The 20,719-nt window shown below is 40.9% G+C and overlaps 1 protein-coding gene across 2 annotated transcripts in view; it reads left to right on the forward strand.

Annotated features, from left to right (window-relative positions):
• Positions 1 to 20,195, forward strand: part of LOC117347952 (synaptotagmin-4-like) — a 70,339-nt gene extending 50,144 nt beyond the window's left edge. For both annotated transcript variants that reach the window (XM_033919471.1, XM_033919472.1), the window contains 4 exons: positions 4,075 to 4,979; positions 9,623 to 9,785; positions 16,953 to 17,119; positions 19,568 to 20,195. In XM_033919471.1, the coding sequence (XP_033775362.1) occupies positions 4,075 to 4,979; positions 9,623 to 9,785; positions 16,953 to 17,119; positions 19,568 to 19,714 (1,382 nt within the window). In that variant the 3' untranslated portion in view covers positions 19,715 to 20,195. The remainder of the gene's footprint in view (positions 1 to 4,074; positions 4,980 to 9,622; positions 9,786 to 16,952; positions 17,120 to 19,567) is intronic.
• The last annotated feature ends 524 nt before the right edge of the window (positions 20,196 to 20,719 follow it).

A 20,719-nucleotide genomic window follows, 5' to 3' on the forward strand; every position in this document is an offset into this window, starting at 1 on the left:
TTCTCTAAAGGACTTAGATGTCTATAATGGAGGCCTTTATAACTCTGGCCTATATTACAGGCACCTAAGTTTTAAATTGGGTGTGATTCAGTAAATAGGTGTCTAAGTGTGATTGACAAGAGGTAAGCGCCTATCTTTTTAGATGCCATTTACAGAATTTCCCCCTATATGGCTCTTCTTTAGCTTACTTGGATCTAAAGTGACCCCCAACTTAAAAAGACCACTGGTTTAGTATGTAAAGTTAGGCTTACAGAAAGAGGAGGACAAATTGAGACATCCAGGTTTTACTTCTTTCGAAAACAATGCAAGTAAAACCTAGATGCCTCAATCCATCCTCCTTTCTCTGGAGCTGTATGTGCCCAGGTGCAGTGGTTGCATCCGCAGGAGTTTCGTCAGCCGGAAGCCTGAAGTCATAATGCCATTATACAGAACCATGGTGAGACCTCATTTGGAATACTGTGTGCAATTCTGGAGGCCACACTACCGAAAAGATGTGCTTAGAGTAGAGTTGGTGCAACGGATAGCCACCAGGATGGTCTCGGAGCTCAAGGATCTATCGTACGAGGAAAGACTGAAAAATTTGCGGCTGTACTCACTCGAGGAACGTAGGGATAGAGGAGACATGATCGAGACGTTTAAGTATATTACCGGCCGTATTGAGACGGAAGAAGAGATTCTCTTTCTCAAAGGACCCTCAGCCACAAGAGGGCATCCGCTCAAACTCAGGGGCGGGAAATTTCATGGCGACACCAGGAAATATTTATTCACCGAGAGAGTGGTTGATCCTTGGAATGAGCTCCCAGTGCAGGTGATCGAGGCAAACAGCGTGCAAGAATTTAAGAGCAAATGGGATGCCCATGTGGGATCCCTTAGAGGGTTAAGCCAAGGGAACCTGTCACCAGGAGTTGGATCCCTAGGATAGTAGACTTGGGGGTGGGTCAGTAGAGTGGGCAGACCTGATGGGCTATGGCCCTTATCTGCCGTCATCTTCTATGTTTCTATGGGTAGGAGGTGCCCAGGGAAGTGGTGTCCCCATGCCCTCCTCTCTGGCCTCCCGCTCCTTCCAAGTCCCCAGCGCCACACTCATGCCCTCCATTCCGGCCTGCTGCTCGCACCAGCATTGGCTTTTCCTCTGAATTCACTTCCTGGCCCTGTGACCAGGAAGTGATTTCATGGGGAATCCAGGCCGGCACGAGCAGTAGGCTGGAGAAATTGCTCACACTGGTGAAGATTTAAAGAGGTACAAGGGGGGGAAGGCGCAAGTGTAGAATGGGGAGCTCCCCCACCAAGATGGCACCCAGGGTGGTCTGCTTCCCCCCCACCCCTTACTATAACACTGCCCAGGTGACTGCCTGGTAAGCCCTGTGGAGTGGGAACTGGGTACACAATCACATGGGAGGCTGAATAAGCAGTTCAAACTTTTAAAGTTCTCCACACAAATAGCTCAGTTCACCCCCAAAACATTTTATCTGATCCAACATTTTTTTTTTAAATTGAACTCCTATAACTCAGTTGATAGAAGAACAATGACAAAGCATGTAACTTATAGCAAACTATACATGTGGAGGGCCATTTTCAAAAAAGGACATCTAAGTCCGATTTGGACATTTCCCGCTAAACATCCAAAGTCGGAAGCACAGAAACCTCCATTTTCAAAGCTGAACAGTTAGACATCCCAAAATATTTTTTTTCAAAAATCGCCTACTTAGACGTCTAGGTTGACAGGACATCTAATTTTATACCCCCCTTTTTGACCTTAGTAATGTCCAAGTTGAAAACATCCAATTCCTAACCATTTGGAAGTGGGAGTGGCCATCATTGTGATGGACTGGCAACACAGACATGCCAACAAAGTAGTGGAAGTACATCTTGCCATATACCCCTTTTAATTTATGCTGATCCCTCCAAACCTCCCCAAAACCTATTAGACCTACCTATCTACCACCCCAATAGCCCTCACAGCTGCAGGTGGAACCTACATGGCAGTGGAATAGGGTTTTGGTGGGTTTTAGAGGGCTTACACCTTCCACCATAAATGTAGTGGTTAATGGCTTATGGTTCTGGGTCCACCTTTCTATGGTTCACTGGTCTATCCACTAGGTTTCTTAATATACTTGTGTGATGCTCTGCTAGACTTTCCCATACCTGGTGCTGTTCTAGATATGTACTCTTTCATTCAGATTTTTTACAGGGTGAGAGGGGGTTAATGAGGAGTGGGAAAGTGTGAGGGGGGCCATACCTTAATGCATCCAGTGGTCATCTTGTCAGTTTGGGCACATTTGTAGCACTTAGACACTTCTAAAACAGGTCAACTCTGAACATCTAAGTTCCATCCAAGACATTTTGGGAAAGATTTAGTTATATGTGCTGGAAGTCCAAGTTAAGCCCACCCAAAAGAAACCCATAACATGTCTCCCAAAACACCCCCTGGAACTCTGGATGCACAGCAGGAGAAACGTACTGCTAGATGTCCAGGAAAATGGTTTCGATTATCGGCACTTGGACGTCTGGGCGATTAGGTGTTTTTTTGGGGACGTCTTAGTCTTTTGATTGCGAGCCCCAAAGTAATGTAATGTAATGTAATTTATTTCTTATATACCGCTAATCCGTTAGGTTCGAAGCGGTTTACATAAAATACATTAGGTCTAATAAAATTATAAATAAGATAGGTACTTAGAAATTCCCTTACTGTCCCGAAGGCTCACAATCTAACTAAAGTACCTTGGGAAAAAATTATAAATAATTAGTGTGTTTAAGGCAGTATTCATTTGGGGATACTGCATGTACAGTATTTCACGGTTCATAGTCAAAAACGCGCAGGAAAATCGAGCGCCAACAATACCGAGCAGACAATCGTGCACAGGACATCAGCGCACCAGACCCAAACTCAATCCTAAAGTGCTCAGAGGTGGGGGGTTTGGGGAGGGAACCCCCACAGTTAAGTTAGTACTGTTTGCGCAGTCTCTCCTTTACTTCTTTTTTTTTTTTTTTTTTTTGTTTGTTTTTTTTTTCTTCCTTTATTTATCATTTTAAAAATTTTAACAAAATCAAAACATTTTGTACTGAAAGATTGTCAGATCGAACACAAATAATAAGTAAATCATTAACATAATAAGAACAAAATTCAAATCGGACAATCTCAAGTCCTCAATAATTATGTGATCCAAGATATATATAAAAGAGTGAACTTTTAAGGAAATCAATTGTAAATTCTATATAAAAAAGAACAGTATCATGTGTCTGACTTGAGGAATTATTCTATACCAAGTCCAACAATTACTTAGTTGTTATTGTGGTAGTTGTTGTTATACCCTCTTTTTCCAGACGTTTCAGTGTCAGAAAAGCTGTAAGTTGAGATGGCTCAAAAAACACATACTTATTATCTCGATATCTTACTATACATTTACATGGGAAACGTAAAAAGAAAATGCCACCCAGCTGTGTAACTCCTGCTTTCAACAAAAGAAACTGACGTCTACGATTCTGAGTTTCTCTACTAACGTCTGGAAACATTTGAATTTTCAAACCCAGAAACTCCTTACTCTTGTTCCTAAAGAACATTTTCAAAATCCAATCTTTATCCGGCAACAATGCCACAGATAGTATAAGAGTTGCTGGTTTAACCAAATCTTTATCTGATGTTTCCAAAATTGCTGTCTCCTTTACTTCTTTTCAATAGCATTTGAAATGTTTTACTCCTAAACTCTATCACTGAAGTGGCAGAGCTCACACAGTTTCTCCCTTTTTCTCCCTCCACCCCCCTCCCCACCTCCTCTCTTACAGAGTTTTATAAATGAATATGCTCTGATTCATATCTGATGTCTAGGTTTTAAAATGCTTATCAAATAATCTTATTAAAGTCTCATGTTTTATGGTGCCTCAGAATGTCATATCATTGCATACGATTTCCCTGGGCTTCAATCTTTCAAATTTTCTCTTATCTCCAGCCTGAGTGTTAAGTGATATATAAATCTGTGATTATTGTTTCTGATGTTTTTGGAAACCATTCTTGTTTCCCTTTCTCTGTTCCTCCCTGTCTTTTTCTCTTGTAATTTAACTCGTGTCTCTCTTTAGTGCATTTGCAGGTCCTCTTGGGCACAGGCCTGGCTCTCCTAAGCTTCTCTTTTCTCCTGGGATGTACTGTATGCTGGCGTCGAAGCAAAAGGCAAAACTTGACGACCAGCAATGACAGCAGCTACAAAAAGCAAACCCCAGAGCACAGGGTGGTGGACATCTCAGGCCCGATGCCATGCAAGAACACCATCCCTATCAAATTGCAGTATGCGAAAATAGATGGAGAGGTTCTGAAAGGTACATCATCTTTACCAAATCACTTGCCGGGACCCTTCAGTTCAGAGAAAAGCAGCTCTAACAGCAGGGTCTCTTTACCCAGCATCACGCTACCCCCAAATAGCTGTTTGTCCTCGAAACCCAAGTGGACCATAGAACGTCGCAGAACTCTGCCTGGAAGTAGCGTGGCTTATGATGAACACAGCAGATTAATGAGTCCAACGTCAGCATCGTTGATTTGCCAGTCCCAGACCATACCCAGTGACCTTTCAAACGTAAAGAGCAAAAGGCGACCGCTGCTTCACTTCACCCTGTCTTACTCACAGTCCAAGGCAACTCTCACAGTCACGGTGATTGGCGTGTCCAATCTGTCCAAGAGATTTTACAGTAGCTGTGATTCATACGTCAAGGTGTACCTCCTTCCCAAATTCATTGAACCCCAACGGACAGCCCTGCGCAGGAAGAGCCTGAATCCCGAGTTCAGAGAGCAGTTTCACTTCAGTAGCTACAGCCTGGAGGAGCTTCAAGGATTTACCCTGCGCTTTGCCGTGTACATGAGAGAGTTTCACAGCCTGAAGGATTCCTTCATTGGAGAGGTGCTGTTCCCGTGTGCACAAGGCAAGTGGAACACCGAAGAATCTTCTGGCTACAGCAGAGAACTTTCTGCCACCAAAACCAAGCTCAAAAAGGTTAGAGGTGAACTTCTTCATGGTTATTTTATGGGTGACATTGTGGGATGCTTTGAAGCATTTGCAAAGCAGTTGAAGGATAAGCCATGAGACTGCTAATGCATCTGATTGGATGGGAGCAAGGCAAAAAAGAGTCGTTTCTTTAACTCAAAATGCAAAGCCTGAATTTCTAAATGCAGGAAAGTAGCCAATCTACCCTACACTGATTCCATAGGCATCTCATGCTTTTTACCATCGTAAGCCAGAGGGAAGGTTATTTTTATGCTGTACAATTGGCTATTCTGTCAAATCAGTGACAGGCGGACCCAGGAATCAGAGATCTAAAGGAGAAGGTGGGGTAGGGATAAATTGATCAGATTATTACTTCTGAAGGGGCATGACCACAGGTGGACCCAGGCCCACCCACTTTGGGCTCAGGCCCACGCAGTAGCAGCATATCTGTGAGATAGCTGGTGGGGATCCCCATGCCCCGCCAATTAAAAACTCCCAAATCCTTTCCCACATTCCTTTAAAGGTCTGATCTTTACCGGCAGCAAACAGTGTGACTGTTATATGCTGCTCGTGCCAGCCCCACAGCCTTCCTTCTGAGCTCCCCTGGGAGAACCTAATAGAAAATTGAATAAATAAGTCAGTCAAAAAACAGGAGTTTATATACTGTATACTGCCTTTCAAGATTATCTAAGCAGTTTGCATTCAGGTACTCAAGCATTTTTCTCTATCTGTCCCACAAACTATCTAATGTACCTGGAGCAATGGAGGACTGAGTGACTTGCACAGGGTATTATTACGCAGCATCTTAGGATAAAGATTTAAATTCTCTAATTGTGACCTATCAACTATATTTGTTCAGAAGCTCCTTAGGTAACACCACATGGAACTTAACAGTATTGCAGTAAGTTTTTATGTTATGTCACAAGGAGTCAGTGATTCAATGGCTCGACATGTACATGTTTCGGCCAACAGGCCTGCCTCAGGAGTCTTAAGAATCACGGAAGATGATATCCAAAGAAAGCTGCCACTCACATAAATTTAACCAAAACTTCGATCGCTGAAAAATCCTTTGCTACAAGGAACTTTCAACCGCAACAGCCAGTCTGAAAAGCAGCTCCCCTCCCTTCTTTCCTTCAGCCACGGCCCATCCCCCAGGAATAAAGATCTTCACATTACCAGATGAGTTGGAGGACACTTTTTTAGTGCACATCATTCTGATCTGGACAATTCCATGTCGCAAGGAGTAGCATGGGATTTGAACCCACAACCTCAGGGTATCGAGGCTGTAGCTCTAACCACTAGGCCACTCCTTCCTATGATGGCGTTATCTGATTTTCACGATTCAACTGTTTCCAAAAGTTGAGAGTGAGACTACAAAACAGAAAGGCCCTTTTACTAAAGGCGCGTTAGGGCATGAATGCGTGGAATAGCGCGCGCTAGACGCTAACACCAGCATTGAGCTGGCGTCAGTTCTAGCCGTGTAGCGCGCGTGCTAATCCGCTGCATGCGCTAAAAACGCTAGCGCGCCTTAGCAAAAGGAGCCCTGAATTGCAAAATTTAGAATGATTTCACTTCAAAAATGTTGCCACATATCAATAATTCACTAATGTTTTTTAAAAAAATATCTCACTAGTCTGACATATTAGTAAGTGTCCCCTAGTCTTTGTCGTTTCTGACAGAGTAAAAAAAAATCAATCCCCTTGTACCCGATGAACTGCTCCGAAACAAAACGTCTGCATTAAAACAATCGCCCAATGCGGTCCACGTTTTGCCTACTCTCGAGAAAGCTTAAACGATTCACGATGCCAACCAAAACCTACAAAAAACGCTCAGCAACACTATTTCAGAATGCCGAAGCCTGACCGATATAAGGCTGCAAGCGGCAGGACCACATCATGCCCTACACTGGCTACCAGTACCTTACAGGGCTAAATTTAAAACTCGGTTTGATTTTCAAGGTCCTTGGACAAAATGAGCCAGAATATTTATTCTTTAAGTTAAGCTTCAGAAAACATTTGAAAACTTGGCTTTTCTCCAAAATGTAACTCCTCCCTCCCTCTCCATTATACTAAGTCCCCTCTTTCCTTCCTTTTTACCAAGCCCTTCTTCTTTCCATTGGAGTTCCTCTCTTTATTAATTCCTGTAAACCGTGTCGCGCTCCACTTCTGTGGAGATGATGCGGTATATAAACTTAAGGTTTAGTTTAGTTTACACACCTTTGAGACCTCTGAAGTCCCCTCAAGGAGAGTCACTTCCTGTTCCCTCATCAAAAGAAATTGTATGATGTGATACCCGCCAGCGAGCCTTCTCAGGAACTTACTCCCTGAGGGGCTCCGTCTAACTCCAGACTACCTCTACTCAAGAAATAGGCGAAAGCCTAGCTCTTCTCCCAAACCTTTAACACCTAGGGTGACTGACTATTCATTCATTCTGGACTAGCTTGCTACATATACTTTCCTATAGAAACAACTTGTCTTGAGTTTTGCCACCCATCTATTTATTCCAGTGGACTCTGTATTACCCATCTTGTCCCCATCTAATAATATCGGCACTTAGCTCCTTGGCGTGTAGTAGAGATTGACACGGACAAATTTTTCCCTGTCCCTGCAGGAACTCAATTTCCCCGTCCCGTCCCCGTGAGTTTTGTCACTGTCCCTAACCCTGTCCCATTCCTGTAAGCTCTGCCTTAACCGCACAAGCCTCAAACATTTATGATTTTAAAATATTTGAGGCTTGTGCAGATGAGGACAGAGCTTAGGTATTGCTGGAATGAGGCATTATGACATCACAATCTGAGCTCTAGAATGTTGCTACTTATGATGTTAAAGTGTTTGAGGCTTGTGCAGATGAGGACAGAGCTTAGGCATCGGTGGAATGAGGCATTATGACATCACAGTCTGAGCTCTAGAATGTTGCTACTTATGATTTTTAAGTGTTTGAGGCTTGTGCAGATGAGGACAGAGCTTAGGCATCGGTAGAATGAGGCATTATGACATCACAATCTGAGCTCTAGAATGTTGCTACTTATGATTTTTAAGTGTTTGAGGCTTGTGCAGATGAGGACGGAGCTTAGGTATTGGTGGAATGAGGCATTATGACATCACAATCTGAGCTCTAGAATGTTGCTACTTATGATTTTGAAGTGTTTGAGGCTTGTGCAGATGAGGACAGAGCTTAGGTATTGGTGGAATGAGGCATTATGACATCACAATCTGAGCTCTAGAATGTTGCTACTTATGATGTTAAAGTGTTTGAGGCTTGTGCAGATGAGGATGGAGCTTAGGCATTGGTGGAATGAGGCATTATGACATCACAATCTGAGCTCTAGAATGTTGCTGCTTTTGAGTTTAAAGTGTTTGCTGATTTGGGGATTACTTCATTCACTGTATTTATGTTTATAGTTGGTCATTTTACTATTGTTATACTGTTAACAAAATTGTACATTTTATGTTGAACTCTATTTACCATACACCGCCTTGGGTGAATCTCTTTATAAAGGCGGTTAATAAATTCCAATAAAAAATGAATAAATATATAAATAAATCAACGTTTACAGCAGGATGTTTTCACTGCCAACAATGAATATTTTAATATTTAGATTTTGTTGTGGAGCAGTTCATCTGGAATCTAAAGAATACAATTATTTATACGCTGCCTTTCCACCTAAAACTAGGCAGCTTGTTTAAAAAATTAGCCCCCAAATAACACTGAATCAAACAACTTCCTCTAAACCTATTTGAAATATACACTAGCCCCATTCACTGCCATTTATGCCAGTGTGCTGAGCAGAGAAAGACACAGGGACAAATTTTCCCCCGTCCCCGCAGGAACTCATTTTCCTGTCCCATCCCCACGAGTTCTTTTCCTGTCCCTGCCCCATTCCTGCAAGTTCTATCCTGATCTGCACAAGCCTCAAACACTTTAAAATCATAAGTGTTTGAGGCTTGTGCGGTTAAGGCAGAGCTTACAGGAATGGGGCCGGGGCAGCTTCAGTCTTTCTCTATTCTCTTTTCCATCCTTAAAAGGATGCATGTATAAAAGATTTCTTGAAAGAACCTTCCTTATCTTTCCTAGCTGGTAAATGGAGTAAAACTTTAAGTGGTATGATTGCAGCTTCTTATTCTAACCAAGATTTTAGGAAAAATGTTAAAACCTATCTTTTTGATAAATTTATCTGACGTTATTAATCACTTGAATTTTATGCTACTGTTGTATTATCGCTGTGTTGTCCAGCTTTTTTTATTATTGTAAACCGCATAGAACTGAGAGGTACTGCCACCTCTGTTAGTTTGGATTGGCCCACGGCCAATGATGTCACACTGGACTGAAAGTATATATTGGGGAGCTTTGAAGTATCGGGTTGAGATCGTTATCAAAAGGCCAGCATTTTGGCAACTATAACGACCTCCCGCTAATGCAACTAGCTTTTGAGGTCCATGATGGAAAAATAAAAGCAATAAAATTATATTTTGGGTGAACCTTGCGTTATGCGTCATTTTCCATGTTTTTGTTATTTTTCACACCTTGAGTGAAAGCTAGCAGCGTAATTGGCAACTGCAGCTTTATGAGTGCGCTGGTGTCCAATACCCATGCTCAGGTATAAACATAAAAATATTATTATTATTGTTATTATTCTGTCCACCTTGTTCCAGTGCCTCAGTTCCCTGGATGTTACAAGTTCTTCACTGTTTGAGCCCAAGTCCTTGGGCCAACTCTTCCTTCTCCTGCAGTACCAAGCACTGGCTAATCGCATCAAGGTGTTGATTCGCAAAGCCGAAAATCTGAGCAGAGTGACGCGCATGCCAGGAGCACCAGGTAGGGCAATTTATATTATTATTTATTAAACTTATATCCCACATTATTTATTTAGTAATTATATACCACTTATAGCCTAAATGGTTTACATTCAGCATTTTCCCCTATCTGTCCTGGTGGGCTCACACGCTACCTAATGGGTGATTAAGGGCCTCTTCTACGAAACCGCGCTAGCGGTTATAGCGCCAGGAACTGCACTGAATGACCCACGCTGCTCCCAACGCTCATAAGAACTCTATGAGCGTCGGGAGAAGCGCAGGCCATTCAGCGCGGCTCCCCGCGCTAAAACCGCTAGTGCAGTTTAGTAGAAGAAGGGGTAAGTGACTTGCCTAGGGTGCTGAGGTTGTAGCTCTAACCACTGCGCCACACACTCAATGTAAGCAGGTTATAGAAAATTATCAAGCAAAGTTTTGGGCATCGTTATTGACTCTACACTTTCCTTTAATGATCATCTCAATTCTCTGGCAAAAAAAATGTTTTTTTAGTCTTCACACGTTGAGGAAAGTGAGATCCTGCCTCCGCCAACAACATATTGCTGTCCTTGTACAATCAATCATTCTTTCCAGACTGGACTATTGTAATTCCATCTATCTAAGTCTAACCAATAAAAATCTTCAAAGGCTTCAGCAGATCCAGAACACTGCGGCTAGGTTGATCTTCGCAAAAAGCAAATTTGACCATGTTTCCCGCTTCTGTCAAAATCTCACTGGCTTCCGGTGATTTCTAGGATTCACTTTAATTTATCATTGTTTTATTGATTTTCAAATTACATACCAAGTAATCACCTGCACAGAAAGTAAGTTAGTAGGATATGACCTATATCCAATACAAATCATAATCAGACCAAATTAAACAAAATGCAAAGAAAATTCTTTCAACTAACTCAACTCAAGTCCTCAAAATATAGATCCAAGATTACATTAAAGCGAGCAAAAAAAAAAGAATAATATAAGAAGATAAATTACAGACAGAACTGAGGTATGGGCAGTTATATAAATTATAGAGCTGTTGATTTCTCTTTATCCAGTTGAGACATAGCCAGAAAAGCAGTTAACTGTTGTGGTTCAAAAAAGACATATTTAACTCTGGTTAAAAACTGTTTTTACAAACTAAGAATGATTCGATCATTGGCCCCTTTTCTTGACACCAGTTCTCTCAACATTTTGATTCATTCACTCATAATTTCAAAAATAGATTATTGCAATTCACTTTTAAAAGGTATATATCACAAAGATTTGAAACGTCTGCAGCTAATTCAAAATACGGCCATCAAGATAATTTCCAGAGCAACAAAGTATGACCATGTTACCCCTCTGCTAAAAGACGCCCACTGGTTACCAATCTCACATAGGATAACTTATAAAATAGCCCTTTTGACATTCAAAACTATGCAGACTAATTCCCCAGCTTTCATAGATAGAGTATTGATTCCCTATGACCCACCGAGATCTTTAAGATCCATATCCCAATCTAATCTAATTATCCCTTCCTTAAAAATAATTGGCACACGTCGAACCTCCATTTTCTCTGTAACAGCTCCTACGATTTGGAACGCTCTTCCGCTCTATCTAAAAACGGAAAATACTTTAAAAACGTTCAAAAGCAACTTAAAATGTTTCCTTTTTAAAGATGCTTTTAACTGAAGTTTTATCTTTCTTTCTTTTTTTTTTTTAAGCTGATTTTAACTAAAGTTATTTTAGTCTTCTTTTTTTTCTATTAATTCCTGCCCTTTTGTGCTTACCCTTAATGTTTCTCTCATTTACTATAGCTATTGTATTTCTTCCCTTTTTCCTTCGTGTGTCTTCTGTTCGTTCGTCCTTAAATAACCTAGTATGTGTTGTAGTTTGTCTTACAGTTCTTTTTTTGAAAGTATGCTTTAATTGTAATTTTGTTTGTTGAAATGTTATTTTATTTAATGCTTTGTACAACGCTTTGCAGAATCGATAAAGCGTTTAATCAAAAAACTAATTAAACAATAAACAATAAACAATAAACAATAACTGAACGGTAGCAAATAATACACTTGCAAGGATGTCTCAGGTAAAACGTTGCTCCCAGTGAAGTGACTCCAGATTTCAACAACAGAAATTCTCTACGTCGCTTTTGAGTTTCTCTGGAAAGGTCAGGAAACATTTGTATTTTACAACCAAGAAACTCTTTCTGTCTGTTTTTAAAGAAAAGTCTCAATAACCATATTTTATCTATTGCGAGAGCTACAGTCAAAATCATTGTAGAAGGTACGACTGTTTCTCTATCTGATGTTTCTAAGATTTCGGAAACATTCAGTGGTGCCTGATTCGGTGTTTTAGACTGCAATTGAGCCTCATCTTTGTTTGGCAAGTAATACACTTGAACAAATGGTGGTAAAGTTTCTTCTGAAACTTGCAAAATTTCTATCAGCATTTCCCTAGGAGTAACCGTAGTTAATCTAAGGAAATTAATTAATCTTAAATTATTATTCTGAGAGTTATTTTCAAGTGTTTCCAATTTCTTTCTTAGATTGATATTATCTTTGATTAGGGACTCCTGTACTTGTTTAGTCATAGAAATATCTTGGTCAAGCTTTCGAATTGAAGCCTTTGAAACAGTCAAATCTGCGGTCAAATCTTTCAGCTCTCTAGAGCACAGATGTCAAATTCGGTCCTCGAGGGCCGGAATCCAGTCGGGTTTTCAGGATTTCCCCAATGAATATGCATGAGATCTATGTGCATGCACTGCTTTCAATGCATATTCATTGGGGAAATCCTGAAAACCCGACTGGATTACGGCCCTTGAGGAGGGACTTTGACACCCCTGCTCTAGAGTGTTGGATCAATTTTCCCTCTATGTATTGGAAATCGGGGCTCTGTTCGAGGGAGAAGAGGCCCAGTTTCCCTACTCTTTCACTGTACGGCAGTGAGATGGGAGAAAATTGTTAGTATCGTGATGGGGAGCTTGGGAAGGAGGATGAGATATTGAGATAACACGAATAAAAAGGTCTTTGTGAGAGTACAAATAGATTAGTTTTATTGTTTGTTGGAAGATAGGATTTTAGGATCATTAATGAGAACAGGGGAGGAAGAGATCACATATCATTTCCTCTATATCCGTTCCCGGCATTTATCACTAAGATGATAAGAACCCTTTCCTCCATCCAAAAGAATCAAATCACTTTTATGTTTGTGTCATTTATTTAGTCAATTTTCTATACCATTCTCCCAAGGGAGCTCAGAATGGTTTACATGAATTTCTTCAGGTACTCAAGCATTTTTCCCTGTCTGACCCGGTGGGCTCGCAATCTATCTAATGTACCTGGAGGAATTAAGTGACTTGCCCAGGGTCACAAGGAGCAGCATGGGTTTGAACCCACAACCTCAGGGTGCTGAGGATGTCCTTTAACCACTGTGCCACACTCTCCCTAATTTATGACAGAAAGCAACTTTTTTTTTTTTTGGTTTAAAACATTTTTATTAAGAAGCAAACAAACAAATCTAAGATAAGCAAACAAGATCCAGAAACAATGCAAAAAGTGCAGTACACAGTCCAAAACTCAGATTGGAAAGATATTGGAAAGAACTAAAGGACCAGCCAGTTGGGACAGGGAGGAGGCCCCCCCTCCCCCAAGCATTGGAATAGCCAGGACCTAACAAGGTCCCTGTCCTCAAAGAACAGGCAAGAAGAAACAGTCAAAAAAAAAATCCCTGTCTGTCAGTTTACTCCCACAATTTCATATAAGAAATCCCCTACATACGAACAACCAAGAATCCATTCACCCCCCCCATTGCCCCCCTCCCCCCCTCAGCGACAGAAGAAAGAGAAGAGAAAGAAGAAAAAAGCAGCAAAGCAGCATCACAGATGAGCAGCTGCAGCAATGACCTGTTCCCAGAAACTTAAAAAAAAAAAAAAAGAAATTAACATTACTAAATAAATGTGGAAGGGAGCAATTGTGGACACTTGCAAAGGAGGTGAGGAAAGAATGATGATGGAGAGGCATTAGGAAGTACAGTAAAACCTTGGTTTGTGAGCATAATTCATTCCAGAAGCATGCTTGTAACCCAAAGCATTGGTATATCAAAGTGAATTTCCCCATAGGAAATAATGAAAACTCAGACGATTCGTTCTACAACCCAAAAACTTTAATACAAAATACTATACGTACTTGTATTTCAAGACCTCACTCATTTAGAACAGTCACTACACTCCTGCAGCGTCAGAGAGAGAAGAACCATTGGCTCGGTTGTGATGATGTATGCTGTATGTACTCGTATTGCAAGACCTTGCTTGTTTAGAACAGTCTCGACACTCTTGCAGTGTCAGAGAGAGAGCCATCGGCTCAGTTGTGATGTGTGTATACTGTAAGTACTTGTATTGCAAGACATTGCTTGTATATCAAGTTCAAATTTAATCAAATGTTTTGCTTGTCTTGCAAACCAAGTTACTTGCAATCCAAGGTTTTACTGTACTAGGAAAGGACAGATGCACAACACTGGGATTCAGGGGGGTTTGGGAAAGCGAGAGGCTGGACACAGGGAGAAGAGGTACATGACCGAAGGTTCACCTGGAACATCAGACACCCGTGGGCTGGCCCTGTCTAACCTCTTACCTGTTTCTGTCTTGGGACTTTTGAGGTTTGCTTAGAAATATGTCCAAAATTTATACATTGAGTGTCCTCTGGTGGCAGGAGGTTAGAACTATAATATCTCATTTGGAAAAGTTAATTTGGCTACAGGTAACTATGGAAGAATCCTTGCAGGGATCTCAAAGTCCCTCCTTGAGGGCCGCAATCCAGTCGGGTTTTCAGGATTTCCCCAATGAATATGCATTGAAAGCAGTGCATGCACATAGATCTCATACATATTCATTGGGGAAATCCTGAAAACCCGACTGGATTGCGGCCCTCAAGGAGGGACTTTGAGATCCCTGCAAGGATTCTTCCATAGCTAATTGTAGCCAAGTTAACACAGGAGATTAAAACATGTCCATTAATCCCTTATAAATCCTTTACTACATTAAGCCACATTTAGTCTCCGTATTAAAGACTTTTCCCTTCCCTGACATGATTAGAAGTGGTGATGTGAGAAAGTAGAGCTGAAGGTTCTGTAAATGTATTTTTCCTGTAATGGTGATTATCATATGAATATAGAGCATAACATCAGAACAAGACCATATAGCCCCTCTACACCAACTGCTCAGCTTACAGATCATATGTTTGCTGTCGGAAGTCCCGTCGGTGGCTGGCAGGGTCTCTTGCAGAAAGACCTTGCTGGCAGGGTCTCTTGCAATGTACAATACATTGCTCAGTTCTAAAGAAGCTCTTAATAAGAAACAAGAGCGAAACGGAGATCTTCCGTCAAGCCAGTCAGTTGGACTAAAGCCAGCCAATTGGGCGACATAACAAGTCAAAGTCAGCCAGTCGGGCGACAAGTAACATCGGAGCTAAGTATTAAATAATATTATTGAACATAAAGAACAACAGTAATAATCAGAGGTCTACAAAGTATAACTATATAAAAAAAAAAAAGAAAAAGGAAAAAGTGGATGGACTTAGATCAATGATAGTTCACCAGAAAGGTCAATATACCAAGATTAGTTCTGGTAATTGACAGTGAACACTTGAGATCCGCAGTCTCCACCTCTGATATTATATGATATGATAGAGTAAACATTTTTATAAATGTACAAGATCCTCTTGATCTAAAGTTAGCCTTTGAACAGGAGATATTAGTAGATAAACTAGCATAAACGATTGGAATCATTATTACAAAGACCTTCGGTCATTTTAGTAGCTGCCCTGTGGACCATCTCCATTTGGTTTATATTTCTGTTTAGTGTTTAACATTAGTTAAAATACAGCTTAAAAAAGTAGCGTTTCAGAGCACATTTTTTAATGTACAGGTCATTTCAGTTAGAAACTGCACTTTTGTTTAGTTGCCTTTCAGTTAAACAATAGTGCCTGATTAAACTGAAAGGTTAAAAGAGCAGGATCAGTGCAGGGTGACTTGTTCACTTTCACTCTAGAAGCACAGCTACAAAAAGGTTGTCCTAAAGTGGAGCTAAGTGAGGATCTGCTATGGAGAAGAAAACTCCATTTTGGAATATCTTACCTGCTGGCATTCAAACTTGGGCTTCGGTAAATTATTTCACTGTCCTTCTGTTTTAATATTTTAATTCAGTACTCTGCTTTTCAGCAAAGTCAGTTTAGACAATAGTGTAGCCTTTTAGAGTCTCTGTTAGGGTTTTATATAAAAATAATTTTAGTCCAGATTAGTATTTATTATTACAAAATCGTTTTTATTGGTAAAGAGAATAACAACTCACAACCACAGAATACAGATAAGGATTGTAACTTTTCCAACAACAGGCAAAAGAGGGACACCTCCTCCCCCTAAGAGGACTGGACTCTGATGTCCTCTCAGGGAACAAAGAGACCCAAACACCCCCCAACAGATCAGTATCCCCCATCCCCCCAAACCCCCCTCCCCCCTATAAGATAAGATCCGATTAAGGCACAGAGAGCAACTACGGAAAGCGTTTCTATATCAGATTCAGAACAAATGTTAGGAAGTTCTTCTTTACTCAGAGGGTGGTGGACACCTGGAATGCACTTCCAGAGGAGGTGGTAGGGCAGAGTATGATTTTGGGTTTCAAAATGGGATTGGATGAGTTCCTGAAGGAAAAGGGGATTGAAGGGTACAATTAAAGGGTTACTATACAGTACAAAACGCTTTAGAGTAATAGATCACTTACAGGTCATTGACCTGGGGGCCGCTGCAGAAGCAGACTGCTGGGCATGATGGACCTATGGTCTGACTCGGCAGAGGTGATGCTTAAGTTTTTATAATACTTAGATGGTGATTTTGATATCACTGAAGCTACTGTTGTTAATTGTGCTGTTAATATTAATGACTGTAGAATTTATGTGGTATTTCTAAGAATCCTGCTGGCTGTGAAAGAAAGTAAAGATGGAGAAGCTGTTGATGGTAGATGTGATAAGAATTGATTGTACTAATGACAGATGGCAATGTTAAATATCGTCATATAAATTCACAAAATGTTGTACCTCAAGAGAGTACCAATACAAACTTATTTTACTCTTTGTATTTATTACTGCAATAATAATTGAACATCTATTTTTAAATTGCCCTTTGAAATGGTTTCATTTGGTTTAATATGTCTTTACATTTACAGACCATTATGTTGTTATTCACCTCTACCATGATGGAAGGTTGAAGGAAACCAAAGAGACCAAGTCAGTGGCAGGTTACAACCCAGTGTGGAATGCCCCGTTCCTCTTTGATACGCCAGCCGGAAACATCCAGGAGCAGGAGATCTCCCTCAAGGTCATAGTTATGCAGGTCAGAGTAGAAGTGGGCCACAGGGAGAGTATGTAGATATAGAGAATATACAGTCTAAATTTATTCTTCCTGGTTCATACTTTACATTATATGGTTTTATGGGCAACTGTTTTTAAGAGACAGCTACTGGGTTATTGAGATAAGTGCTTAATAGTATTTCACAGTTAAGCCTGACAAACATCATGTGAATATTGAATATATAAGTTGCTAGTCAATCTATGCTCATTTACAAGAAGAAAATATTGTTATATAATCACAATATTATTTAAAAATCAATCGCAAAATCATCACAAAAATTTAATTCAAAAATTAAAAATCAAACATTCAAGGGTTTTTTGACCAGTGATGATACCCACCCCGAAAAAGTTGTGACTTATTGATCACATTCTTGAGGTATTTTGAGGTCTTTTTCTCCCTTGATTTAAATTACATTATACACATCACAAGTGTTCCATTTTTATTTGTTATTTTTGCAACTGTTTTTAAGAGACAGCTACTGTGTACACTATCCGCCGGATTTTACGTATGGCGTCCAGATTTACACATCCAAATTAAGGCACACTTCCGAGATGCAAGGACAATTTAATTAAACAACGAGCTAGTCATCGTCGATTTTAATTGTTACCCATTAGAATTTGTGTGTGCATTTGGCTGTGCATATTCCATAAAACAGGGCAACTAACTTCAGTCGCGTGTAACTCAAAAGGGGCCCTAGCCATGGGCGTGTCAAGGGCATGATGGAAGGTTGTGCACCTGGTTACTAACTTAGGCTCTAGCATTTACACCTGGTTTCAGAAGACGAACGTCTGGTGCATGGGAATCAGCGCTAGGGGCCATTCTATAAAGGGTGTGTGTGCTTTAGAGCAGTGTTCTTCAACCACCGGTCCATGGACCAGTGCCGGTCCACAGAAATTTCCTGCCGGTCCACAGGGCCAGCACGTGCATCAGGCCCAAAAACAGTGTTCTTCGATCGCCGGTCCAAGGTGCGATCGATGCGGCGTTATCTTCGAGCCAGCTCCCTCTTCCTAACTGATTCAGTGCACAAAGCCACGGGCAGTGGCTCCTACGGGCATCCTGTGCCTGAACCAGAAGCCTTCTCTCTGACGTTGCAACGTCAGAGGGAAGGCTTCCAGATGAGGCACGGGACATGCAAGGTGCAATTAGTACTATTTTGGGGGCGGGGTCTGGGGTAGAGATGGGCGGGGTCTGGCCCACGACTTAGCCCAGTGTTCTTCAACTGCCGGTCCACAGAATAATTCTTTTATTTCTGCCGGTCCATAGGTGTAAAAAGGTTGAAAAACACTGCTTTAGAGAAACACGTTTAGCGCTGAATTTTTTTATGGACATAATTTTATAACTGAGTATACACTTCAATAGTACACACATACTTTTCCCCTTGTGGGTAGCAGTGAATTCTCAAATCAAAACTATGCGGATCCTTTCATTTTTATAATAAATAAAAATCCATAAACCATAATGACCCCTGGGAACTTACACACTTATGCTTACACCTGTTGTTTGGTATGCACAAAGTTTCTGGCTTAGTTCACGCATGTGTGCATGCATTTTCAAAAGTATGTTCATAAATGAAAATCCCTTCTTCCATGAGCATCTCCGTTTAGTTTGGGTAAGGTTCTGCACCTATACACTATAGTAATGGCAAATAATGCAGATATATTTGTATATACAGTACATATAAAGGTCAAAATTCTCCCTCTGCCAGTATTTCGCAACCCCTGGGCACCCCGAACCAGTCTTGTTTTCAAGATATCCACAATGAATTTGAATGAGATTATTTGCATGCTTAGGCACTGGTATATTAGCTCAGGGTTTTCTTGGCCTAAAATACCAGCGTCTAAAGTAAATGGTAAAGGGGAAGGGACTTGATAAACCAATTTTTCTGTGGTTTACACAATCAACGCCCAGAGTCACAAGAAGCTGCAGTGGGAATTGAACTCACAAGCTCAGGATGCTGAGCAGCTGCTCCAACCACTAGGCCACGTACCTGCCAGCGCCTAACTCAATCCACGCCCGAACTCCGTCTCTAACCGCACCTACGTATTGGGTAGATGCCTTGGTATAGATGTATATATGGTGCTCCCGAGTTAGGCCCCAACCTCCAATTTTTTTTTTTAATTGGGTTTTAATGGCACTGTTCATTTAACAGCACCAACTGAATCGATTAAAAAATTAAGTTAAGCACCTAGATTGTCAAGAAGTTTTTATAAAATCAGGGCCTAAGTGCTATTTAATAAATGGTGCCTAATTTTGAGCTCCATAATAGACACATGAATGTTAGCGTCTGGTTTATATACTCTTCAAATGTTTAATTTGTAACTGCAAGTCTCTCTCTCATCCCCACCCCCAGAACTTTGTGTTAAATTTTGAAAGATAACTTTCTGAACTCCAGTAGGGGGTGACTGACAATCTTTTGTTTTGCTTTCCAAGGGTTGCATCTACAAACGTAGCTGTGCCTTGGGCTGTGTGCTGATTGGTCCCAGTGCTCCAGGGTCAGGGTTCATACACTGGAAGGAAATGTGCAGCTGGGGTCACATAGAATCAGCCCGATGGCATTCTCTTCAACCAACTGAATAATTTCCAGAGTCAACCAGCAGACTTATATCAGACTTGCACCCAATCAAAGCCTGAATGCAGTCGTACTTTGCTTTGGAAGAATGGGACCTGAGTGAACAACTATTTCAAGATCTGGAACCTAAGCAGTGATAATTACACTATGCCTGACATTTGGCATGTGCGGATGCTTTCCTGCCAAATGCGATTTCGAGGAATCTTTTCAAAACCTGGACAAAGAGCCAGGTTTTGAAAAGCCATCCGGACCCCCAGAAATGTCCTCGGAAAGAAGGACATGTTCGGGGAAATCAGGACGTCTAGTAACCCTATGCAAAGAGACAACTCCAGGCTAGCTCTGCTAGCTGTGCCTCTCGCTACTAACTCTTTGAAGTCATGCCGTGATCACACCGTTTCATAGGGACATCCTGTATATCTTGCCCCGCCCACTATTTTGTTGTCAACTTTGCTTTTGAACACCTTCTGGTATTATACCCCTGGTAAGATAGTTGCAGAATCATAAAGCAGTTCACCCGAAACAGCACCTATGGTGAGAATCTATATTCATATTTTTAAATCTAGGTGCCATTTCACTAAAAAACTCTAAAATTCCCCTGTGTACTTCCTGCAAATTTAGCACTTTTGTCTGTTAGATCATGTTCATTTCTGGTTTTTGCATGTTGAACTCTAATACTGCTATTAGCACGTGAAGCCTGCAAGAACTTAGGAGAGGCTATTTCTAGACCGGATTCCAGTGATAATTTCCATATACTCAATATCCAGTCTTTATGTTTAAACCCTTTCCATAAACTTTTCACGATCCTCAGAGGGCTGTAGAATCCCTTTGGTTCATGTGAAGTCTATCACAGAACCCAATCGTCATAGGATCAATAGTTGATGTATATTTTTATGTACTTTTTTATTTTATAAATTAGTCATATTTTATTTATATATCAAAGCAAATTAAAACTTTTTCCTTAGTATTATACTTAGCTTGATATTAGTAGCCAGTATTAGGGAGCGCCTCTACCA

This window comes from Geotrypetes seraphini, chromosome 14, assembly GCF_902459505.1.
Source record: "Geotrypetes seraphini chromosome 14, aGeoSer1.1, whole genome shotgun sequence".
In the NCBI taxonomy this organism is placed as follows: Eukaryota; Metazoa; Chordata; class Amphibia; order Gymnophiona; family Dermophiidae; genus Geotrypetes; species Geotrypetes seraphini.